At 60.1% G+C, this 22,723-nt stretch overlaps 1 protein-coding gene across 1 annotated transcript; it reads left to right on the forward strand.

The window, feature by feature from the left end:
• Window positions 1-43: 43 nt before the first annotated feature.
• MAST3 (microtubule associated serine/threonine kinase 3) lies at window positions 44-22,073 on the forward strand (the record flags this gene model as incomplete). The annotated part of the gene is made up of 29 exons (XM_080359190.1): window positions 44-82; window positions 2,342-2,373; window positions 3,848-3,928; window positions 10,363-10,451; window positions 10,981-11,053; window positions 11,162-11,182; window positions 12,095-12,173; window positions 12,626-12,783; window positions 13,186-13,261; window positions 13,576-13,785; window positions 13,867-13,968; window positions 14,376-14,508; window positions 15,009-15,076; window positions 15,440-15,525; window positions 15,665-15,873; window positions 16,181-16,319; window positions 16,553-16,685; window positions 16,796-16,961; window positions 17,289-17,390; window positions 17,552-17,674; window positions 18,387-18,496; window positions 18,601-18,749; window positions 19,301-19,533; window positions 19,631-19,831; window positions 19,915-20,141; window positions 20,253-20,375; window positions 20,485-20,621; window positions 20,795-20,976; window positions 21,076-22,073. The coding sequence occupies 29 exons, from the start codon at window positions 44-46 to the stop codon at window positions 22,071-22,073; spliced, it is 4,479 nt and encodes a 1,492-aa protein (XP_080215316.1).
• Between the last annotated feature and the right edge of the window lie 650 nt (window positions 22,074-22,723).

Consider the following 22,723-nt stretch of genomic DNA (forward strand, 5'->3'; position numbering starts at 1 on the left):
GGGCGCACCGGGCGGAGCGGGCGCAGCGGGAGGCGGCGGCGGGATGGACGAGTCCAGCATCCTGCGGCGGCGGGGCCTCCAGGTGAGCACCGGGAACGGGCACCGGCGCCCGGCGGGGGCGGGAGGGAAGCGGGGGGAGCGCAGCCCCCGTGAGGCTGCGGGGAGGTGGGTGCTCTGGGTGCGGGTGTGCAAGGGGCGGGTGCGGGAGATGGGTGCTGTGGGTGCAAGAAGTGGGTGCTGTGTGTAGGAGTTGGGTGCTCTGTGTGTGCGTGAAGAAGTGGGTGCTGTGAGTGAGAGGCGGGAGTTGGGGTCTCGGGGTGCTGCATGCAAGAGGTGGGGGTGCTGGGGCGGGACACCCGCCCGTGCGGGCGCTGAGGGCTCCTTGGGAGCACCGTGGTCCCTCTGGCCCATCTGTGTGCCGAACCGCTGTGCCAGCGCCCGTTTACTCCTCCGAGCAGCCGCCCCCTCCATCACCCTGTGATCCCGCTCCGGGCAGGCCAAGGGGCACCAATCCCGCACCTGCTCCCCAGCACCCGCTGCCATGCTCAGAGGGGTGACAACCGCAGCCCCCCAGTTTGCAGGGCTGAGCGCTGAGCCTGATTTTCCAGGTGACCTCCCACCTCCGTCTCCATCTGCAGAGCGGGGCTGCAGTAACCGGGGGGGCCCAGCCCGAGCTGTCGGGGCGGTTGGAGGATGGCACGGCACTGCCTTCATCCGAGCTGGCAGCTCCGCGGGGCGGCTGCGCTCCGCTGCACGCTCCCCCGCGGGAAAGAGCTCTTGCTGGAGCTGCCTCCCCACCAACACAGCCGCTTGCAGCCACAGCCATGGAGTTCGGGGCTCTTGGCCCTGGGTGTCACTCCCTGGGGACAGGAGAGCCCTGGGGCCCTGGCTGTGTGCCGGCATCCCCGTGGCGGGAGGGGTGGGAAGGGGATGATAATCCCGAAATGCTGGGCTGATACTGTCCCTGATGGCATCCCTGACGCTGTCCCCGCAGGGATCAGCTGATGGTTAATCCCGGATGGTGGGAGATGCGCTGTGCTGGATGGGTGTATGGGGCACCCTGTGTGTGCTGGCCCTGTGGCACTGCCCCACGTGGGTCCCCAGGGCTCTCAGGGGACACTCTGGCTGTCCCCAGGGATGCAGCGTGGCCAGGGAGCCCCCAGCAATGATGGGTGTTGGGTGCCACAGGACCACTCTGCACCCTCATTGCACCCACAGGTGGGTGGGGAGGCTGCGCTGTGGGACAGGAGTATGGGGGACAAGGCTCAGGTCACCCAGTGGTGCTGTGTGGTGCTTGGACACCCACATTCACCCCAGGCACCCACCCCATGCACCCGCGCCACCCCCGGGGGCAAATACACACTCGAGTCCCTGTGCGCCCAGGCGTGATGTCACCCGTTGCCATGGCGATGCTGCTGCATCACTGCGTTGCAGCGTGTCCCAACCCTGGGATTTCCGCAGGGGCTGTGCAGCGTGGGCTGCGGGATGGGGCGGGGGTACCCCAAGGGGTGCGGGGTACGTGAGTGCTGCCATGTGTCCCCTTGTGGGTGGCAGCAGCCCCTGCCCGCGGGGAGCTCCCTGTCTGTGTCAGAAATGCAGTTAAGCTGTTTCGGGGTATGGGGCTGGTGGGCGCAGGGTCAGAGCGATGATGGGGTATTAGCACCCGCCACACATGCCACCACCCCACGGAGTGCCAGGGCTCACACTGCTCCCTTCACACTGTGCCCCTCGCAGCGTGCCTGTGGGATCGGTGCCATGCCCTGTGACATGCCCGGTGGCACATGGGTGGGCACAGGGGCTGTGCCGGAGCCAGCTGGTGCCCACCGCAGCGGGAGGATGGCGTGGGCCAGGGCTCCTGCCCACACAACCGCCCTTTGTCCTGTTGCAGCACCTGCGAGCAAACAGCTCTGGCAAGAAATATTCTCAGCAGCTGCAAAAATAAACAGTGTGGGGGCTGTGGGCTGCTCCCCACAGCCGGGGACAGGGGGACAGGGTGGGGGACAGGGCACAGCCACCACCCCAGGGCCACGCTCCAGCCCTGCAGCTCGGTGCTGCTCCCGCTCCACCACCCATGAGTCCTCAGGCCTGGGGCCACCAGCCTTGAGACTTTGCAAGGAGATGTCCCCTTGTGCTGAGCATGGGTGGGTGATTTGTCACCCCCATCTCGCAGAGCTGGGGCACCCTGGGCACGGTGAGGGGGGAGCGATGCTACACTGACACCCGGGTGCCAAGGGCAGTGGGGGTGTTGCCAGGCGCTGGTGGGAGGTGGGGGTCCCACATGGGGTACCCCTCGACACCTGTGGCTGCACTCTGACTCTGCCTCTCGCTTTCCTCCTTGCAGAAGGAGCTGAGCCTGCCACGCCGTGGAAGAGCGTAAGTCCCCGAGCTGGGCCACCCGGGGTGTGGGCCGGGGTGTCACCGGGAGGGACACACTCGGGGATGTGGCACTGTCACTGCGGGGCACAGAGGGAACGGGTGTTGGATGGCACTGGGGCTTGTGGTGCCCAAATCCAGGGTGGCATCGCCATATTTTCTGATAGTGGAGGGACCTGATTGTGCATGTGCTGGGGTGTACTGGGGTGTGCTGCGCTCTGCTGCAGGTGTATTGGGGTGTGTTGGGCTGTACTGGGGTGTTCTAAGTGGTACTGGGGTGTACCGGGCTGTGCTGTGATCTGCTGCACACGTATCAGGGTGTTCTGGGATGTTCTAAGCAGTACTGGGGTGTACTGGGGTGTGGTAGGAGGCTGTTGTGAAGCTGTGCTGGGGTTGTGTATTGGGCTGTTACTCAATATGTGTGTGGGGCTGTACTGAGGCAGTTCCAGAGTGTTTTGGGGTGTTGCGGAGGTAACACAGGGGGCTCTTGGCACTGGGTTGGTCACTGGGCTGTTCTGGGAAGGCACCAGCAGGATGTTGGTGACATACTGAGGCTGTGTTGGGGTGCACTGGAGCCATACTGGGGCCGTACTGGAGCTGTGCTGGTGGAGCTGTGGTGTCTCAGCACCGGCACATCGCGGGGCTGATCGGGATCAGGGCTGCCGCTGGACCAGGTCGGGGGTCTGGGGGCTGCCGAGCCGAGCCTTGCCGAGCCGAGCCTTGCCGAGCCGAGCCTTGCCGAGCCGCAGGGGCGGGCCCGGGCCCGGCGGGCCGAGCACGGAGCCCCGGCGGGGCCGCCGCTGCCGCCCGCCCGCGGGAGCCGCCCAGCGCGGGGGCAGCCGGGGCGGCGGCGGCGCGGGAAGCGGAGCGGGGCGGCGGCGGCATGAAGTCGCGGCGGGACAGGCTGAAGATCCCCTCGCTGACCTTGGAGTGAGTCAGGACTGGGGCAGGGAGCGCCGGTACCGGCCCCCGGGGGCGGGCGGCGGGGCCCCGGGGTATCCTCGTCCTGCTGCGTCCCCATCCCGGTCCATCCCTATCCCAGAGCATCTTCATCCCGGTCTGTCCCTATCCCAGAGCATCTTCATCCCTGTCCAACCCCATGCCAGAGCACCCCCACCCTGGTCCATCTCCACCCCAGCGCATTCCCACCCCCAGGCTCCAGGTCTCAGCCCTTCCTCCTGCACCCACAGCACCGGAGACCCGGTGGTGCCCCTCTGGCAGCACCAGACCACCCGCTGTCTTCCCCTTCGCAGCCTTAGAACCCGCAGTGTCCCTGCTGTCCCCTGTGCTCCCCCTTCAGCTCTGCCCCACCCCCCCCCTCCCTGCCCTGCCTGCCCCTCAGCCCTTGTCCCCCCTCCAGCCCTTTCTGCCTCTGCTCTTGGGCCCCCTCCGGATCCCCAGCCTGGTTGGGGGCTGCGCCACGGGGGTGCCCACCGGCACGGCTGACGCCATGCCGGCACGTCTTGCCTTGCAGCTTGTCTCCATGCAGCCAGAGCCCGACGCTGCTGAGCCCCTGCAGCCCCTGCAGCCCCTTACTAACCCTGCACCCCTGGAGGTAAGACAGCCCCAGACCATCCCCAGGCACCGTGGCCGCCAGCGCTGGGGCAGAAGGAAGCACACAGGGAAGGGGAAGAGGTGGAGATGGGGGCAGCGAGGTGGGTCCCCCCACCAGGGATGCCTTGAGGGGCCCCAAAAGCAGCACTGTCTTCTGGGGAAAACATGAGGTAATGTGGCCAGAGTCTGTCCCCAGCCCTGTGCACCCCAAAAGTGGCCTGACCACTCGGGAGCAGGGTGGGAGCGGGTATGGCGCCTCCATCCCACCCAGGAATCCTCCCTCTCCACCTTTTCTGTTTTGCTGTGTGGGAAGGGGAGGGAGGGCTGCCCTAGGGCATGGGTGCTCCCCACCCAAAATGCCACTTTGTGGTGCCCCATTGGGTGTTCCCATCACAGGAGCAGGTGCCCAGACCCTGCAGCATGTGCCGGCTGAGCTCTGCCCCGGGGACAAGGTGCAGCGGGTGTGCTGGCACCTGGCTGTCACACCCCACGGGGCAAAGCCGTGGCCTGCCTGGCACCCATGGGTGACACCGGGTGCCTCCATCCATCAGCTGGCTGGTGCCGGGTGGGGAGGGACCCAGTGGGGAGCTCTGCCACTGCTCAGCAACCGGCAGAGCCATTTGTTGCAGGCAGGAGCCAGGGTGCTGCCTGCACTCTGCCTGCGCAGGGGCCCTGCCTGCTGCGCTCCCCCCACCAGCCCTGGCTGGCTGCCCCTTGCCCACAGTGACTGCTGCACATGGGAAAACATGCACGGCCATGCAACTGCTCAGCTAATGCCTCGGGGAGGGCATTTTTGGCGCGCTTGGGATGGGGATGAGGACGGGCAGCCTGGCAGCACCCATGGGTGCCTCCACTTGCTGGAGTCTTGCAGCCGCCGGGCAGGAGGTGCTGCCGCTCTTGGTGCTGCCGCTCTTGGTGCTGCCCTTTTGCCAGGCCGAACCCCCAGTGTGGTGACTTCTGGCTGTGGCGCTGGCCGGCGGTGCCCAGTGAGTGCGGCGGTGCTGTGCCGTGCGGCTCGGGTGGCTTCGCTGCCATGCCACATTTTGTCAGCGGCGTGGTGGAGGATGGATGTCACTGGGTCTTTGCTCAGGATCTCCCTGATTACATGTGACAGCCGGCGTGGAAGGGGGGTTGTGGGTGTCTACCGGGATGCTACCACAGGGGTGCCCTGTGAGCACGGTGTCCCGGGGCTGCCAGGGTGCTGCTGGGGGAGTGCTCCTCCCAAGGGACTCCCAGGTTTTAGGGCCACCCCCGCTGATTTGGGGAGGGGTCGATTTGTGCCCCTCGAATGCATCAGCAGCAGATGCTGCATCTCCATGGTAACCCTGACCCCATTTTGGGGTGCTGCTGTATCTCTATGGTAACCTCAAGCCTCCATTTTGGGGGTGCTGCCCTATCTCTATGGTAACCCTGACCCCAACTTTGGGGTGCTGCCCCATCTCTCTGATAACCCTGACCCCAATTTTGGGGTGCAGCCCCATCTCTCTGATAACCCCAACCCCATCTCTCCCGCTCTCCTTATTCTCCCCCCCCCCTTTTGGGGTGCTGCCATGGAAACCCCGAACCCGTTTCGGGGCGCTGCCCGTCTCCATGGTAACCCGGGCGGGAAGGGGCGGGCGGCGGCGGGAGGCGGCGGCGGCGGGAGCCCGGCCCCGGTCCCCGGTCCCAGCCCCCGGCGCCGCTGCCGGCCCCGCGCGTCCCCGCCGGCTCCTCCCGGCCGTCCCGGTGGGTGCGACCGGGCCCCGGCGGGGCCGAGCGCTCCCGGGATGTCGGACCCGAGCTGCTGGGGAGCCGCCCCGCCCGGTTACCGGGGCCAGCGGGCGGCCGGCGCTCTGCTCCAGCGCTCCAAGAGGTACCGGGGGCGCCCCACGGAGGGTGTGGGTTGGGGGGGGCCGTGCACCCCCGGGCGTGGCGGCTGTGCACCGGGGTGCGTGGTTTGGGGGGCGCTGTGCACCGGAGGTGCACCCCGGCACGCGTGGGTTGCAGGGAAGGGAACATGCACTAAGGGGGGGGGGGGCGCACTGGAGTGTATGGTTTTGGGGGGCTGTGCACCGGGGTGCGTGGGTTGTGGGGGGCTTTGCACCAAGGAGCACAGCGGGGTGTGTGGGTGCAGGGGGAGAGTGTTTGCACCAAGAGGGCACATGGGAGTGCGTGAGTTTGGGGGGTATTTGTAGTGGGGGGGGCGGAACCGGAGGTGCATGGTTTGGGTGGACTTTGCACTAAGGGTGCACCCTGGAGTGCACAGTTTGGGGGGGGTCTGTGCACTCGGGGGTGCACACCGAGGTGTGTGGCTGTGCACCATGGCTGCACCTTTTCGGAGGGTTTTGGTCACTGGACGGGAGGAGAGTGCATCCCCAGAGCCCCCAGGTTGCTGGGGTGGGGTGTGCTGTGCATCGGGGTGGGAGCCCAGGACCATGGAGGTGCATATTTTAGGGTCCCAGGGCATTAGGGGATGCATTAGGTGTGTAATGAACACCTGCTGACCCCCCAGGTGCAGGCAGTGGGGGCTGGCACCTCCGTCCAGCAGATTTGGGGTGCGTGCTGTAGCCAACTGAGGCTTCAAACCCTTCCCTGGCTTGATATGAAAAAAAGGTGTTTGAAGACAGCGCGGAGGCAGAGTGGAGATATTCCCATTGTCAATGTCTCTCCATATTACCGTGGGCTGGCACAAAGCGACACGGTTGCTTAGCAAATGAATCCACCCAGCACTGATCGCGGCCCCGTAAGGCACCTGCTTCCCCCAGGCTGCAGGAATTACTGCTAACGCACCTGGGGATGGGCCAGGGGGATGCTTAATAAATGAGAAAAGGCATCGGATGGGGTTTTCCAACCTGGGGTGGCTGAATCAAAGGGGCCCTGGGAGAGATGTGTAATTGGAGAGATGATCCAGGCAGTCATCTGTGTCCAGCTGAGCGTGATGAGGCTGTAATTCTCATGAAGGGCAGAAGGATTTGCTCTTCTTTCATTGGTATTCCTAGAATCCACGGTGAGAACCGGTCTGGCCTATTTTACAGTGGGCAGAAAGCAGATGATGTTATTTAAGTGGGATTAAGAGGTCTGAGGGATCCTAATTTCCCACGGGGGATGCTGGGCTGGCTGGTGCAGGGCAGGACGGTCGGCGGCTCAGTGCTTGATGGGGCTCTTCTCCTCCGTGGATGCTGCCCGTGGCTGTTCACACCTTGTACACTGCAGGAAAACGTGCCAGCAGGTGTAACAGGTACCATTTCCTACCCGCTGATGGGAAACTGTGGTACGGGGACACGCGGGGATGTGTCCTGAGGAGCAGGGCAGCTCTTTAGGTTGTTTTCTTGCAGCGCAAAGAGATAAATAAGTCTTGATGCAACTTGGCACCTCGTGATTCCTTGCGAGGATTTGGGATTTTGCTCAGTGCTCCGGGGTGGGTTAATAAGAGCATCCGTGGTGCCAGGTTTCTGGCTGGTGTGGGTTAATAAGAGCATCCGCAGTGCCAGGTTTCTGGCTGGGGTGGGTTGAGGGGCCAGGGCGACTCCGCAGAGTGATGCCGGGTGCCTGGTGAGGAGGTTGTGACAATGTGGTGGGGTTGTTGTGACAATGTGGTGGGTTTGGGGTTGTCTGTGGCCTGTACCAGGCAGCGTGGTGCGTTTCCCCATCCAGACCTTGGTCCTGAGCCTCCCCCATCCCAGCCTCCGTCCCCAGTTCAGCGCCGTCCCAAGTCACAGAGAAGAAACCTCATGGAGAAACTTAGTGATGCAGCTGCTTGGTTCGGTGCACTTCAACATTAAACACAAGCTTATCCCACTGGAAGATGATTTTTCCAGGATGTGGTGATCCGTGGCCCTTCCCTAAATCTCTAGGCATTTAAGCGCTGTGCGCCCGTTTTTGGGGGATAGAGAGGAAAAGCGTTCTCTGCAGCCACGTGAAGAAGGGAGCCGGGAGCAGAAACTCGTGCTCTGAATCACGTAGCTGGGAGCGGAGCCACCCGCCTGCCCTTTGAGACTGCGCCCGCTCCCTTATCGCCCCGACCCTGCCCTCGCTGCCACGCTGCTCCCACCACCCTGCACCTGTTTTGCTCCAAAACGATGGCTTTTTGCCTGATTTTTCCCCCCGTCGCCAGGCTGGCACCTGGCACGTGATGCTCGGTCGTCCTGGGGAGCCTGCAGGGTGGGATGCTGCAAGAGAGATGCGGGATGCTGCAGCCCCTCCGTGGATTTCCCGGTGATGTTGGCGTGATTCTCGGTATCGCACGGTGCTGACTCTTTGCCACCCAAAACCACTCGTCCCGATCCACGCACCAGCACAGGTTGGGGAGGAACAACCCCCAGCACCAGCACGGGTTGGGTTTGACCTGCTGGAAAGCAGCTCTGCGGAGAAGGACCTGGGAGCTCTGAGGGACACCAGGGTGACCACGAGCCACTGACACGTCCTTGTGGCCACAGAGGCCAACGATACGTGGGGTGCATGAGGAAGAGTGTGGGCAGTAGCTCCAGGGAGGTTGTTCTTCCCCTTCTGCTCTGGGGAGGCCCCATCTGCAGAACTGGGACCAGCTCTGGGCTCCCCAGTTTAAGAAGGACAAGGAGAGAGCCCAGCACAGGGACACAAAGATGCTGAGGGGTCTGGAGCATCTTTGTGATGAGGAGACTGAGAGAGCTGGGGCTGTTGAGCTGGAGAAGAGAAGCTGAGAGCGATCTGATCAATGGGATCAGTATGTCAGGGTGGGTGTCAGAGGATGGACCAGACTCTGTTCAGTGGTGCCCAACGCCAGGGTGAGGGGCAACGGGCACAGACTGGAACACAGGAGGCTCCATGTGAACATGGGGAGAAACGTCTGTGCCGGGAGGTGCCAGAGCCTGGCCCAGGCTGCCCAGAGCGGGTGTGGAGTCTCCTCCTCTGGGACATTCAAACCCCCTGGGATCCTGTGTGATCTGCTCGGTGACCCTGCGTGAGCAGGGGTTGGATGGGGGATCTCCAGAGGTCCCTCCAACCCCAACCACTCTGTGTGATTCTGTCACTCGCTTTCCACATCCTTTGAAATAAATGCTGGATGGCAACGGCAGCGCCGAGGCGGCCTCAGCGTGAGCAGCACGGGAGATGCTGACAGCGATTTTTCCACTCCATTTTTGGTACCAAATGTGCAATTCGGTGATGGAGGCAGAGGGCAGCAGCCCCAGCTCCTGCCTTCGGGGCTCGGCAGCTCCTCTCTACCCCGGGGCTTGTTTCCAGCCCGAGGTTTCCGTGCGCGAAGGATGGGAACCAGCTGGAGATGATGCACGGGGCGAAGCGGGGGGGGTGAAGTGGCGCAAGATGGTTGCGGAGCCGAGGGTGGAGCGCACGGAAACAGGAAACATCGGCCTCTCTCTGTGTCACCACGGCTGGAACTTGCTTCGTTAAAGATACATTTTCACTTCCAAAATGAAACCTCCCGTGCAGGGAGTGAGCCCCTGGTCCCTGGGGTGTCCCCCGCGCTGCGGGACAGGGACACACGTGCGCAATGGAATGGCGAAGCTGGTGCTTTCTGGCTGCTGAACCTCTGCTCGTGGCGGGTTTGCTTGCTGTGCCTCAGTTTCCCATCCGGCAACGCGGAGCTGCGGTTTTGCTCTCGCTCCGGCGGTGGGTGCCGGGCTGTGAGTGCAGCCGCGGGTGCTGCAATGGGTGCTCAAGCCGGTGTTTAAGCAAGAAGATTCTCAAGCAGAAGAGTTGGGGCTCCCAGTTTTGGATACGGGGAGAATCCCTTTGCCTTGGGTTAATCCTTTTGATTTTGTGGGTATATCTGATGTTAAACGATGTCCTTTAATTAGCGGTACCCGTGCGGGTTCCTGTTACCAGCCCAGCGAGGAAATTTAGCGTCATCTGTGCAGAATTTGCAGCCCGAGGAAGCGCAGATAGAGGAAGGGGAAGGTCGTCCTGGCGCTTGAGCTGCTACTCTGTGCTGGAAATATCTGCAGTTCCCCCTTGGCAGAGGGAAAGAACTTAAACGAGCTGATCATGTTTTAAATAGGGTCAAAATGGGCTGCAGATGGTGTTTAGTGACACAGGGGTCCTCACTGTGACATGGGGACTGCCCAATGTAAGGAGATGTATCAGAACTGGGGGCGTTTTCCAGGCGATGGAGCAGGGTGCGTTGTGGCCTGAAGCCGCCTGGGCATTTCCATCGCTTCCCCCTTTTACATCCCTTTTTCTATTCCTGCCCTCGGCGACGTGCCCAGGGGCTGCTGCTCTGTTCCCCCCAGCAAGCCAAAACCAGAAGTGGGACCTCGACGAGACGGTTTGTCATTAAAAATAACCCCGTTGTCCCATCTCCAGCAGCGCTGAACCAGGGACAGACCTCCCGTGCAGCGAGAGAGCCCTAATGGATGGGGTGACAACAGCCACATCCCCTGGCATAGGGCACCATGGGCCCGTTTGTGCCCAAACCTGCCCTTTCCTTCTACAAATTAATTGCCTCTTTTTCTCCCCTAGTTGCCGAAGCAGCAATAGGAAGAGCTTAGTGGTGGGGACCCCCTCTCCGACCCTCTCCCGGCCTCTGTCCCCCCTCTCCGTGCCGACAGGTAAAGGGACATCCCAGGGGGTGGGTTGTGCATCTCTCAAAATTACCCCAATATTTTTTTTTGGAGGGGGGGTGTCTTCTACTTCTTCAGCATCTTGTTAGCAGCAGTGGGCTCTCTCCTGGCCTTGGGTGCCTTTTCCAGGAGGCAATAGCTTGAGAAATGATTTATCCCCTTTTTCCCTCACGGAGCAGCTGGGGTGATTATTGGGGTGTCTCCCTGAAAGGAGCTTGGAGCCAGGGGGGGTCGGGCTCTGCTCCCCAGGAACAAGCGCCAGGAGCAGAGGAAACGGCCTCAAGTTGCCCAGGGGAGGTTGAGGTTGGATCTGGGAACAATTTCTTCCCCAAAGGGCTGTGGGGCATTGAACAGGCTGCCCAGGGCAGTGCTGGAGTCACCATCCCTGGAGGGCTGGACAGATGAGGTTCTCGGGACACGAGGCAGTGCTGGGGTGGGATAACGGTTGGATTCCATGGTCTTGAGGGGTCTTTCCAACCACAGTGATTCTGTGACTTCCCCCCTTCCCTCCCCACAGCCGGGAGCAGCCCCTTGGACAGCCCGCGCAACTTCTCCGCCAGCACCTCCGTCAACTTTCCCTTTGCTCGCAGGTGAGCCCGCAGCCCTCGTCCCACACCGTTACTATGCCTTAATAATTCTAGTCCAACAGCTGGGTTATGTTTTCATTCTCTTTCTCTGCTTTTGTTTCTTCTCCCCAGCCATGCTCCTCGGACTGACAGGTGAGCACCAGGGACACGCCGGGGCTGCCTTTGGGGAGATGTCTGCCCCACGTCGGCATGGCCCTTCGTTAAGTGCATCCCCAGGTGGTAGATTTTGCACTTAGACTGAGTCCCCTGCAGCTCCAGGGACAGAAATGTCCCCGTTCCCATCACACTGTCCCCATTCCCAGCTCAGATGCTTCTTGGCCAGGTCCCCGTGGAGCAGATCTTGCTGCATCCCCTCCCCATCCCGCACAGCTGCCAAAATCCTGTTTAGCTAATTAATTAATTGCACACATGGGGAGGGCGGACAGCTGATTTTAACCCATCGATCATCCTATGGAATAAAGCTGGAGGCTCACCGATGCTTTTCACGCTTGTAACAGAGCAGAAAGCCAAAGCAGGGGGCTGCAAGCCGGCCGGCGGTGAGGGCACGTGGTGATGCGGTGCCGAATCCGGCACCCGTCCAGCTCCCGCCGCCCTCGGCTCCCACGGGAAGCGGGAGGTGAAGGTCCTCGTCTTGACCTGGACATTGCCCCGTCCTTTACAAACGTCTCCGGGAGGAAACATTCGCCTACGTACGAGCGATCGCCTTCCTGTTTATAACCGGACTCAGCTCCGCGGCGCCTGTTGTCTTGCGGATGGGGCTTTAGGAATCCCCATTTCTCCCAGGACAAAGCCCCAGGAGGCTGAAGTTTAGTCCGACTAAAAACCAGATTCCACTCTTCCTTTTCTTTTTTTGCAGAACAACCCCCCCGCTCGCCTGCAAACCCCCCTCATTTCACCCAATTTCAGTCCATGCGGAAAAGAGATTTCAGGGTTTATTATTCCAGCCAAACCTGGATCCTCCTCCCCATCCTTATCATTCTGATGTTATTTGCATTTAGACGTTGTTTTTTTCCCTGTATATGATGGGCGCGTTTGCACTCACAGGGCTGATGGCAGAAGGTGGTCACTGGCTTCGCTCCCCTCCTCTGGCTACGGGACCAACACCCCCAGCTCCACTGTCTCGGTAACGTTTGCTTTCTCATGGCAAGAAGAACCCAAAACCTTTGATTTTTCATGAAATACCTGCTCAGGCCCCATCAGTTTTGAGGCAGCCCCTCCATTTCGAGAGGACCATGCGCTTTAGCCACGTTGTCCTTTCCAAATGTGCTTTTAAAAGGCGTAGAGTTTGGTGAATGGCTTTGCAGCATCTCTGGGTGTTACGGCATCTCTGGGTGTTACAGCATCCCTGGGTGTTACTGCATCCCTGAGTGTTATGGCAACCCTGAGCATTACTGCATCCCTGGGTGTTATGGCATCCCCAGATGTCAGAGCATCCCTGAGCGTTACTGCGTCCCTGGGTGTTATTCATCCCTGGTGCTGCCCATTGGTGTTTCAAGCCTCCTAAGAGGCTCTGAGGAATCTTTCCCTCGTGGTCATCTCCATCTCCTGATGTCCAGCATCCCTCTTCTTTTCCAGTCGTCCTCATCCTCCCAGGAGCGCCTGCACCAGCTGCCGTACCAGCCCACCCCCGACGAGCTGCATTTCCTTTCTAAGCATTTCCGCAGTACGGAGAGCGTCACGGACGAGGAGGGCCGGCACTCGCCCTGCCTGCGCCCGCGGTCCCGGAGCCTCAGGTACAGCACCCACCATGAGGAGCATCCACGGTGCTGCTGGGATGATGCACTGGGTGCTGGGACGTCCGGCGCGTCCTCTGCTCCTCTCAGGAGCTGTTCCTGGGATTTAATACATTTTTGACACCAGGGTGGTGAGAGCCTGGCCAAAGTTACCTAGAGAGGTGGTGGATGAACCATCCCTGGAGACATCCCAGGCCAGGCTAGACGGGGCTCTGAGCAACCTGAGCTGGTGACGATGTCCCTGCTCATGGCAGATGAGCTAATGGCTCCACTCAGATGAGCTTTAATACTTGAGATCGGGAGTTGAGAGGAGGGAACAAATTAGTCTCCAGGAGCAGCAGCTATTTGCGTAAATGGAAAGGACTTGGACCTTGTAACGCAGCTGGTTTCCTCACTCTGCAGCCCTGGACGGACGAGTGGAACATTTGATAATGAGGTTGTGATGATGAACCATGTCTACAAGGAGCGGTTCCCCAAGGTAACTGCTGGGACCAGGGAGGACGAGCATGTTAGTGCCTCCTTAGCCTCCTGACAGCATCTGCTCCAGAATGCACGGGTAGATACACCAGTCTCTGGAGACTCTGGTGGAGCTCTTCCAGCCTGCTGGAAGCTGGGTTCCAGGTGCGGCCAGGATGTCCACATGGATATTGGAGCTGTGGGAGGTGGTAGCATGAGATCCCAGTTGACCAAACCCAAAGCAAGAGGTGGTAGAATGAGATCCTGGCCGGCCAAACCCAACAAGTGGTATGGGGGTACATGTTCCTGGGCGTCACCATCCATTCTGCCTTGCAGGCCACCGCCCAAATGGAAGAACGTCTGCAGGACACCATCACAAACTTCTCTCCGAGCAGCACTCTGCCACTTGCAGACGGGGTGTTGGGCTTCATCCACCATCAGATCATCGAGCTGGCCCGTGACTGCCTGGCCAAGTCCCAGGGAGCTCTCATCACCTCCCGCTACTTCATGGAGCTGCAGGAGAAGCTTGAGAAGATGCTCCGAGATGTGAGTACGAGGCAGTTCCCTGCCCAGTGTCATCATCTGGGGCCACCGGTAGACACCTGGTTTCTCTCTCCTCTCCAACAGGCTCAGGAGCGTTCGGAGAGCGAGGAGGTGAAGTTCATTGACCAGCTGGTGAGGAAGCTGCTGATCATCATCTCCCGTCCCGCTCGCCTTCTGGAGTGCCTGGTAAGACATGGCAGCTCCTGATATGCCTTGTCTTGCATGGTCCATGCAAGACAAAGCATCTTCTCGCCACTTTGCCTGGTCCACAGTTTCCATGGGAACCACTGCTTCTCACCATCCTGGCCAGGCTGTAGCAAGGAGCTGAGACCTCTCCTAGCATCAAAGCCATTTCTTGGAGAGGAGAAGCTGTTTTTTCCTAGCAGAGTAGGGACATGTGAACTTCTCGGCAAGCTTTCTCATCCTTTTTCAGGATTTTTTTAGTTGTTGCACTGAATTTCTAAAGCACTCGCCGTTGTGCTGTGGTTCCTGCAGCTGGAAGGAGGAGCTCTTGGGGCTTTGTTTTTTTCCCATCAACCCTTTATGTGGGGAAGAGTCTTGCTCCTCAACTCCGCTTGGTTTTCCCCATCCAGGAGTTTGACCCGGAGGAGTTTTACCACCTTCTGGAAGCTGCGGAAGGACATGCGAAAGTTGGCCAGGGAATAAAGACTGATATTCCCCGCTACATCATCAGCCAACTGGGGCTCGTCAAGGACCCGCTGGAGGGTAGGGAAGCGCTTGGCTTGGTGGCTTTGAGGTCTGCGGTGGGATGGGGACTCCCAGTTTGGCCACTGGTGTGCGTGAATGAGCACTGGGAGGTGGCAGAGGGACCAGCAGGGCTGAGCTGGTGTCATGGGGTGGGCCACAGCAGGACCAGGACAATGTCCAGGTCTCCCAGCCCACCCCACATCCCTGGTTATTGCTCCCAAAGTTCAGCAAAGCAGATTAAGCTCAAGAGCACTTAATCCATACGGAACCACAGTCTTGGGAGGGGAACCGTAATTCCTGAAGAACGTGGGGATGACTATGGGAAAAAGAGAATTATATGAAATAAATGTTTAACCTTGTGTTGAACCTCTTAATGCCATGGTCTGGATTTCTCCATCCAATAGCTTGAGCAAAGTATGTGGCTAAAACTCCGAGCTTGGAGGGAAAGTAGTTGGTGGGGAGTTATTTTGGTGAGGGCTGAGGATGAAGAAGGTGAAAACCATCCCTGTCTTCTGCAGAAATGGTGCAACTGGATCACTTTGACAGTGGGAACACCATTACACCAGAGAACGATGACACCTGTGAAGTGAGTATGGTCCTACCTGCCCGTCCCACCTGCTGCCTCCAGCCTTGTCCTGTGTCACCCCACACCAAAGCGGCTCCTCTGCTCTCTTAGGCTGCGAGATGTTCATTCGGGTTGTCCCCAAGGGTGGCTGCTCTATTTGGGTGTCACATCTCACAGTCCCTCCTCTGGCTTCTGGGCTCTTGACCTGCAGAGCAGCTTCGTCTCCTGGTTTGGGGCTGGTGGCTGGAGAGGGGTCAGAGAGGGGTGTTTTCTGGTAGTGAGGAGCACTCGGAGGTGACACCTGATGGTGCTTGGTGAAGTGCTGATGGCACTCAGAGCGCTGGCACGCTGGGATACATTAGAAACCTTTCGTGTCTTCTTCAGAGCCGACCTTCAGCCACCGCCCCTCGGAGGAAGCCTTGCGAGGGGGACTTTGAGACCATCAAGCTGATCAGCAATGGGGCTTATGGGTGAGTTGGGAAGTTCCTAACACTTGTCTCCATCTCTAAACATCTCCAAAGTCCTCCCCGGCTGGGCCTTGTGGTGCGCCATGGTCGGTCCTGGTGTTGGAGGACGTGTTTTGAGGTCCAGCGTTGTGCCCTCTCCTAGGGCCGTGTACCTGGTGAGGCACCGGGAGACGCGGCAGCGCTTCGCCTTGAAGAAGATCAACAAGCAGAACCTCATCCTGAGGAACCAGATCCAGCAGGTGTTTGTGGAGAGGGACATCCTCACCTTTGCGGAGAACCCCTTTGTGGTCAGCATGTTCTGCTCCTTCGAGACGAAGCGGCACCTCTGCATGGTGATGGAGTACGTGGAAGGTGAGAACGGGATTCAGGGCAATATCAATGTCTGAGCATTGAAGACACCACCTGGGCATCTCCTGCCCTGCTTTGCTTCAGAAGTGGAGGGAAGCATGAGGAGATCCTGCGTCTCACCTTGATGAAGGTGGTGGTGCTCACCTAGGACAGAGTTTGTTCCCCATGCCTGGGGCTCAATGCTGCTCCAAGGGAGGACAGGAGGGTCTGGTTGGGATCCTACTTGGCAGAAGAGTCAATGTCACCATTCCCAGTGACCTCCCTGCCCTTTCTGAGCCCCCCATGCTCAGGAGGACCCATGTCCCCACAGGGGGTGACTGTGCCACGTTGCTGAAGAATATGGGCCCGCTGCCTGTGGACATGGCAAAGATGTACTTCGCCGAGACCGTGCTCGCACTGGAGTATCTGCACAACTACGGCATCGTCCACCGCGACCTCAAACCTGACAAGTGAGGATGTGGGTCAGGGCTGAGTAAGGACGGGGTTGGGTTGGAGTGAGGGTGAGAGAGGGACTGATCCAAGCCAAGAGGATAAGGCAGGATGAGGTCATGGGTTTTTGGTGCCCAAAGACCTATTTTTGTGTTGTTGCAGCAGGACTGGAGGCCTTGAGGTCCAGCTGGTCCTGCACAGGTCTCCTCAGAAGCAAACAGCATCATCGTGGGGTGTCCATCTTCTCTTGCAGTTTGCTCATCACCTCCATGGGCCACATAAAGCTGACAGACTTCGGTCTGTCAAAGATCGGCTTGATGAACATGACCACAAACCTCTACGAAGGGCACATGGAGAAGGACACTCGGGAGTTCATGGACAAGCAGGTACGAGGTCCTGCTCCTCTCGGCCGATCTGGTGTCACCAGGGACTGGGATGGCCTCAGGACCTGCTGCAAAGGTCCTTGCAGAGGCACCAGCTGCTGCTCCCCATGCAGGTGTGTGGCACCCCGGAGTACATCGCCCCAGAAGTCATCCTCATCCAGGGCTACGGGAAGCCTGTCGACTGGTGGGCCATGGGCATCATCCTCTACGAGTTCCTGGTGGGCTGCGTCCCCTTCTTTGGGGACACCCCCGAGGAGCTCTTTGGGCAGGTCATCAGCGGTGAGTGTTGGTGGCAGCGCTGCTCCTCGGATCGCTCTTCCCAGTGGTCATGGCTCATCCTCAACACCTGGAGAGCTTCGTTCCTCCATTTCACACCTACATTTTCACCCTCCTCGCAGCACTTTGTTGCATTTCCTTGAGCGAGAGTGTTGAACAGCGAGGAGGCTCCTCAAGCTTTGATTTCCCACTTTGGGCAGATGTTTTCATCTCCTGGGGGACTCTTCTCTTGCCCAGAAGTGTCTTATCCACCAACCTTGCATCATCACAGCCCCCATCATGTCCAAATTCTTCCAGACGCCCCAAACTCATTTTCCTTTCTCCCTGCAGATGAAATTATGTGGCCGGAAGGGGATGAGGCTCTTCCTGCAGATGCCCAGGACCTGATCATGAGGTTGCTGAGACAGTGTCCCCTCGAGCGCTTGGGCACCGGTACGCGTGGACTAGATGAGCTTTGAAGGTCCCTTCCAACCCAAACTTGCCCATGAGTCTATGATTTGCTCCGCATGGAGGAGGGACCATGGCATTTGGGATGGGAATGGGAGCACCCCGGGTCCCGCCCCGTCCCCCTGACGGGCTGTCTCTCCTGGCAGGGGGTGCACACGAGGTGAAGCACCATTCCTTCTTCCTGCACCTGGACTGGAACGGGCTGCTGCGGCAGAAAGCCGAGTTCATCCCACAGCTGGAGTCAGAGGAGGACACCAGCTACTTCGACAGTGAGGCCAAATCCATCCCCTTTTCCCCTTCACCCCCCCACACATTCCGTTATCCCGGCCACAGGTTGGATGCTCCCACGGGAGATGTAAATTGGTCCCTTTACAACCCAAGTTGCAAAACAGATGCAGTCCTGTTGCCACACTGCTCAGCCTTACCAAATCCCTTATTTTCTCCCCCAAAAACTTGCCTGGGATTTGGGACCAGGTTTAGTACTGGGTCCAGTTCTGGGCTCCCCAGTTCAAGAAGGACAAGGAATTGCTGGAGAGAGCCCAGCACAGGGACACAAAGATGCTGAGGGGTCTGGAGCATCTTTGTGATGAGGAGACTGAGGGAGCTGGGGCTGTTGAGCTGGAGAAGAGAAGCTGGGAGGGGTCTGATCAATGGATCAATATGTCAGGGTGGGTATCAGAGGATGCACCAGACTCTGTTCAGTGGTGCCCAACGCCAGGGTGAGGGGCAACGGGCACAGACTGAAACACAGGAGGCTCCATCAGAGTATGGGGAGAAACGTCTGTGCCGGGAGGTGCCAGAGCCTGGCCCAGGCTGCCCAGAGCGGGTGTAGAGTCGTCTCCTCTGGGACATTCAGACCCCCTGGGATCCTGTGTGATCTGCTCGGTGACCCTGCGTGAGCAGGGGTTGGATGGGGGTTCTCTAGAGGTCCCTCCAACCCCAACCACCCTGTGACTCTGTGGCTCTGCCTCTTGCTCTCAGCTCGCTCCGAGAGGTATCGCCACTTGGATTCGGAGGATGAAGAAACCAACGACGAGGAATCATCTGTGGAGATCGGGCAGTTCTCCTCCTGCTCCCATCGCTTCAGCAAGGTGCTCCCATCCTTCCTCCGGCAGCTGAAACGCCGCGCTTGTGCCGAGCATCCATGTCCCTGGGGATTCTTCTGCTCTTGGCTGATGTCTCCTCTCCTCCTCAGGTGTACAGCAGCTCCGAATTCCTGGCGGCCAACTCCAACCTCAGCCTCTCGTCATCGTCCGACCGGAGTCACAGCGAGGACAAAGAGGAGCGATGGGACCGGCACTCAGGAGACGAGGACAGGAGCCGGCTGGCGGGCACAGAGCCCCGGTGCGTGCCGAGACGGGGGATGCACCAAGGGTTTGTGCCGGCATCGAGGGTTTGTGCTGGCACCCCTTGTTTGCACGAGCATCGAGGGTTTGTGCTGGCATCAAAGATTTGTGCCAGCTCCGAGGGGTTTTAGAATCACCGAGGGTTTGTGTTGGCACCAAGGGTTTAGGCTGGCATTGAGGATTTGTGCCAGAACTATGCGTGTGTGCTGGCATTGAGGGTTTGTGTCAGCGCTGAGGGTTTGTGCTGCTATTGAAGATTTGTGCTGGCATCGAGGATTGGTGCGAGCACCAAGAGTTTGCGCCAGCATCAAGGATTTGTGCCAGCATCGCGGGTTTGCACCAACATCAAGGATTTGTATCAGCATCAAGGGTTTGTAACAGCATCAAAGATTTGTACCAGCCTCAAGGGTTTGTGCTGGCACTGGGGGTTTTCACCAGCCCTGAGGGTTTGCAGAGGTGTTGGTGGGACAGCTCCTGGGCTCCTGCGCGGTTCGGTGTCACCTCTCTCACCCCTGTTGGGTTGCCCTGAGCCCTGCGCTGTCCCCACAGGCTGCGCTCCTGGACGTCCAGCAGCTCCACGCCGTACAGCTCCCGGCACGAGCGCAGCCGCAGCCCCGCCGCGCTGCCCAGCACCTACAGCCTGGACACCATGCCCAAGTTCGCCTTCTCCTCGGAGGACGAAAGCCCTTGCGTGGCGTCCTCCAAGCCGGAGAGACCCAAATTTGTGCTGGGAGACCCCGACACGGGGACCGGCAGCGTGGTGAAGCCGTCGGCGTTATCCGGTATGTAGGTGCTGGAGCGGGATGCTCTGGGGGCAGCTGGGGTGGTGTGGGATGGCTTCTCCATGTCCCCAAATTCTCCCTCGTCACCTCTGCGCAGCGGATCTCGCCAGCCTGAACCGCATCCGCCTCCGGAGCAACAGCACCGGCACCAAAAACTCGGCTCCCCGGGGCCTGGAGCCGGGCGGGAGCCGTCGGCTGGGCAGCCAGAAGGACATCCCGGACAGACAGAGATCCTCGCCAAGCGGCCGTGTCCCCAAATCCGCCTCCGTCTCAGCCCTGTCCCTCATCATCACCTCAGGTCCGTGTGCCGTGCGGTCTGTCCCGCCGCGTGGCGGTTGCCGCGTGTTTTTCCCGAGCTGAACCGGCTTTTCCTGCTCACAGACGATTTCGGCGGCGGCGCCTTGATGAGCCCCATCTCTCCCCACTCCCTCTCGTCCAACCCGTCTTCCCGCGACTCCTCCCCAAGCCGGGATTCATCCCTGGCCATCGCCAGCCTGCGGCCCCCCATCATCATCCACAGCTCGGGCAAGAAGTACGGCTTCACCCTGCGCGCCATCCGCGTCTACATGGGGGACAGTGACGTCTACACTGTCCACCATATGGTCTGGGTAGGTGGCCTGGGCTCTGCGTGGGGTGGTGCCGGTCACATTTCCCAGTGGGAAAACCCCAGGAGGAAACTGCGGCTTGCATCCATTAACATCTCGGTGTTTTGGTTGCAGAGTGTGGAAGAGGGGAGCCCGGCGCAGGAAGCGGGGCTGAGGGCGGGCGATCTCATCACCCACGTGAACGGCGAGTCCGTGCTGGGTTTGGTTCACCGGGACGTCGTGGAGCTGCTGCTGAAGGTGGGTGAGCGGTGCTGCTCCGTTCAGCCGCACCGGCGCGTCCATCCGGCGGCTCCGCAGCGTCTCCTCTGGTTCTTGGGCTACAGTGGCGTCTTTTTATTCCCCTCAGAGCGGGAATAAAGTGGCCCTGCGTACAACCGCCCTGGAAAACACTTCCATCAAAATCGGCCCCGCGCGGAAGAACAGCTCCAAGACGCGGATGGCGCGGAGGAGTAAGAAGAGCAGGAAAAGGGACGGCCAGGACAGGTGGGGACAACCTGGTGGGACAAAATGCCATTTGTCCTGGGGGGATGCTCTGGCTCTCCGTACCAGGGTGTTTGATGGGGTCCAGTTCTGCGTGGCAGATTCAGGTCCCTGGCTTTAAGGAGAACCCGGGGCTCTTCCTTTCCCCACCACCATTGTGTCCTCCCCCCAAACAGGAGAAAAACCCTTTTCAAGAAGATCTCCAAGCAGTCGTCGGTCCTGCACACCAGCCGCAGCTTCTCCTCCGGTCTCCACCACTCTCTGTCCTCCAGCGAAAGCCTCCCGGAGTCCCCAACGCACAGCGTGTCCCCTGGTCCCGCCACCCCCTGCCGCAGCCCCGCTCCTGACCTGCCCCCAGGTACCCGTGGCGAGGCGGGGGGATATTTGCTCCGGGCAAGGCGGGGATGCCATGTGTCACTCTGTCCCTCACCATGCCCTGTTTCTCTTTGTTCCCCAGACGCTGTGTCCCCACAGAGCACCTCTCCCTCCTCCAGCACCCCGACGTCCCCCGCCGGCCACGTGCGCCCCAGCTCCCTGCACGGGCTGGCGCCCAAGCTGGGGGGGCAACGCTACAAAGTGGGACGGCGCAAATCCACCAGCAGCATCCCCCCCTCGCCCCTGGCCTGCACCCCTTCCTCCGCCCAGCGCCCGCCTTCTCCCCAACGCTCACCGTCCCCGCTCCCTGGTTACCCCAAAGCCCCCCATCATTCTTTCCAGGGCAAGACCCTGTCCCCCCCAACCATCATCCGGCAGAGCTCGCGGCCTCGCAGCACCGACTGCCCCCGCTCCCCCCTCCTCAAACGCGTCCAGTCGGCCGAGAAGATCGTCACCATCCTGGCAGAGAAGAAAACCGGGAGCGGCCGCAAACTGGGGCTGGAGATGCCGGCGATGGACAGCGAGGCCATTGGGGAGGGCGAAGCGCCGGCGTACCCCGGGGAACACAGTTATCACCCCCCCAGCTCCCGGCACGACCGCGACCAGGAGATGGTGGTCATGCGGCGCTTGAACCTCTCGGAGCGTCGGGACTCCTTCAAGAAGCAAGAAGCAGTTCAAGAAGTGAGTTTTGATGAACCGGAGCCAGTACCAGCAAGCGAAGACGGTGACAAGAGCGAAGCCGCGCAGGGCGCCGCTCTCCGGTGTGGCGGCACCAAGCCCGGCGCGGTGCCGCAGATCGCGGTGCAGGGCTCCGAGAGCGACGAGCAGGAGCCGCCGGCGGCCGAGTGGGAATGTCGCGGCTCCTACCCCATCGGCAGCGCCATGCAGCCGGACGGCAGCGTCCCCTCGCCGCGCTGGGACAGGTGCGAGCAGTGGGACCGCGGCTCCCGGCAGCACCGGGACTGCGGGGAGAGAACAACCGGCCACCAGCAATCGGTGCCGGTACGGGGCCGGGAGCCGGGGGGTGCTCCGGTCCCAGCGCCCCGGGGTGCTGTGTGGAATGGAGCCAAGCACCCCTGAGCCCCACGCCGGCACCCCGTGACATCCACCACCTCCCGAAACAACCTTCCCGTGTGGTGTATCTATGAGATGAACCATCCCTGGAGCCGTTTTGGATGCCGGTGCCCCAGCGTTTCACCTCCCCTCCCAAAAAGGCTTTTTGTACTCCCCAAAAGATGCTGATATTTTTATAGAGACACGGGAGCTTTTCCGGTGGCGGCGTTTCCCCGGCACGGCCCCAACCCTTTGTGTATAGAAAGGACTCGGTGCAAATATTCGTTAATTAATTTATTACTTTTATAAGCTAAAGGGGCAGTGCAGGATGGTCGCAGGGTCCCATCCGGACCCAGGGGGTCCCCAGGCTTTTCCATGCAGTTCCCAGCCGGATTACACGATGTTTTCTAACCTTGCAAAGACCCACTTGCTTTTCCCCACTTTTTAACTTCAGTTTTAGCTGGAAACACCCTAAATCTCCTAAAAATGCCCGTTAAGTGGGGTAATTGTAATATTTAAAATAATAATTAAAAATAAACAAGGCACAGCAACAGCCCCCCAGGCACTTGCGGCCGGAGCTGGGATGCATATGCCTGATTTTACATGCCTATGGGTCATTGTATGATGATGCATATGGTTCATTTTATAAGCGTATAGCAGATGTAAAGGTTTTAGTT

The sequence above is a fragment of the Nesoenas mayeri genome (assembly GCF_963082525.1).
Source record: "Nesoenas mayeri genome assembly, chromosome: 25".
In the NCBI taxonomy this organism is placed as follows: domain Eukaryota; kingdom Metazoa; phylum Chordata; class Aves; order Columbiformes; family Columbidae; genus Nesoenas; species Nesoenas mayeri.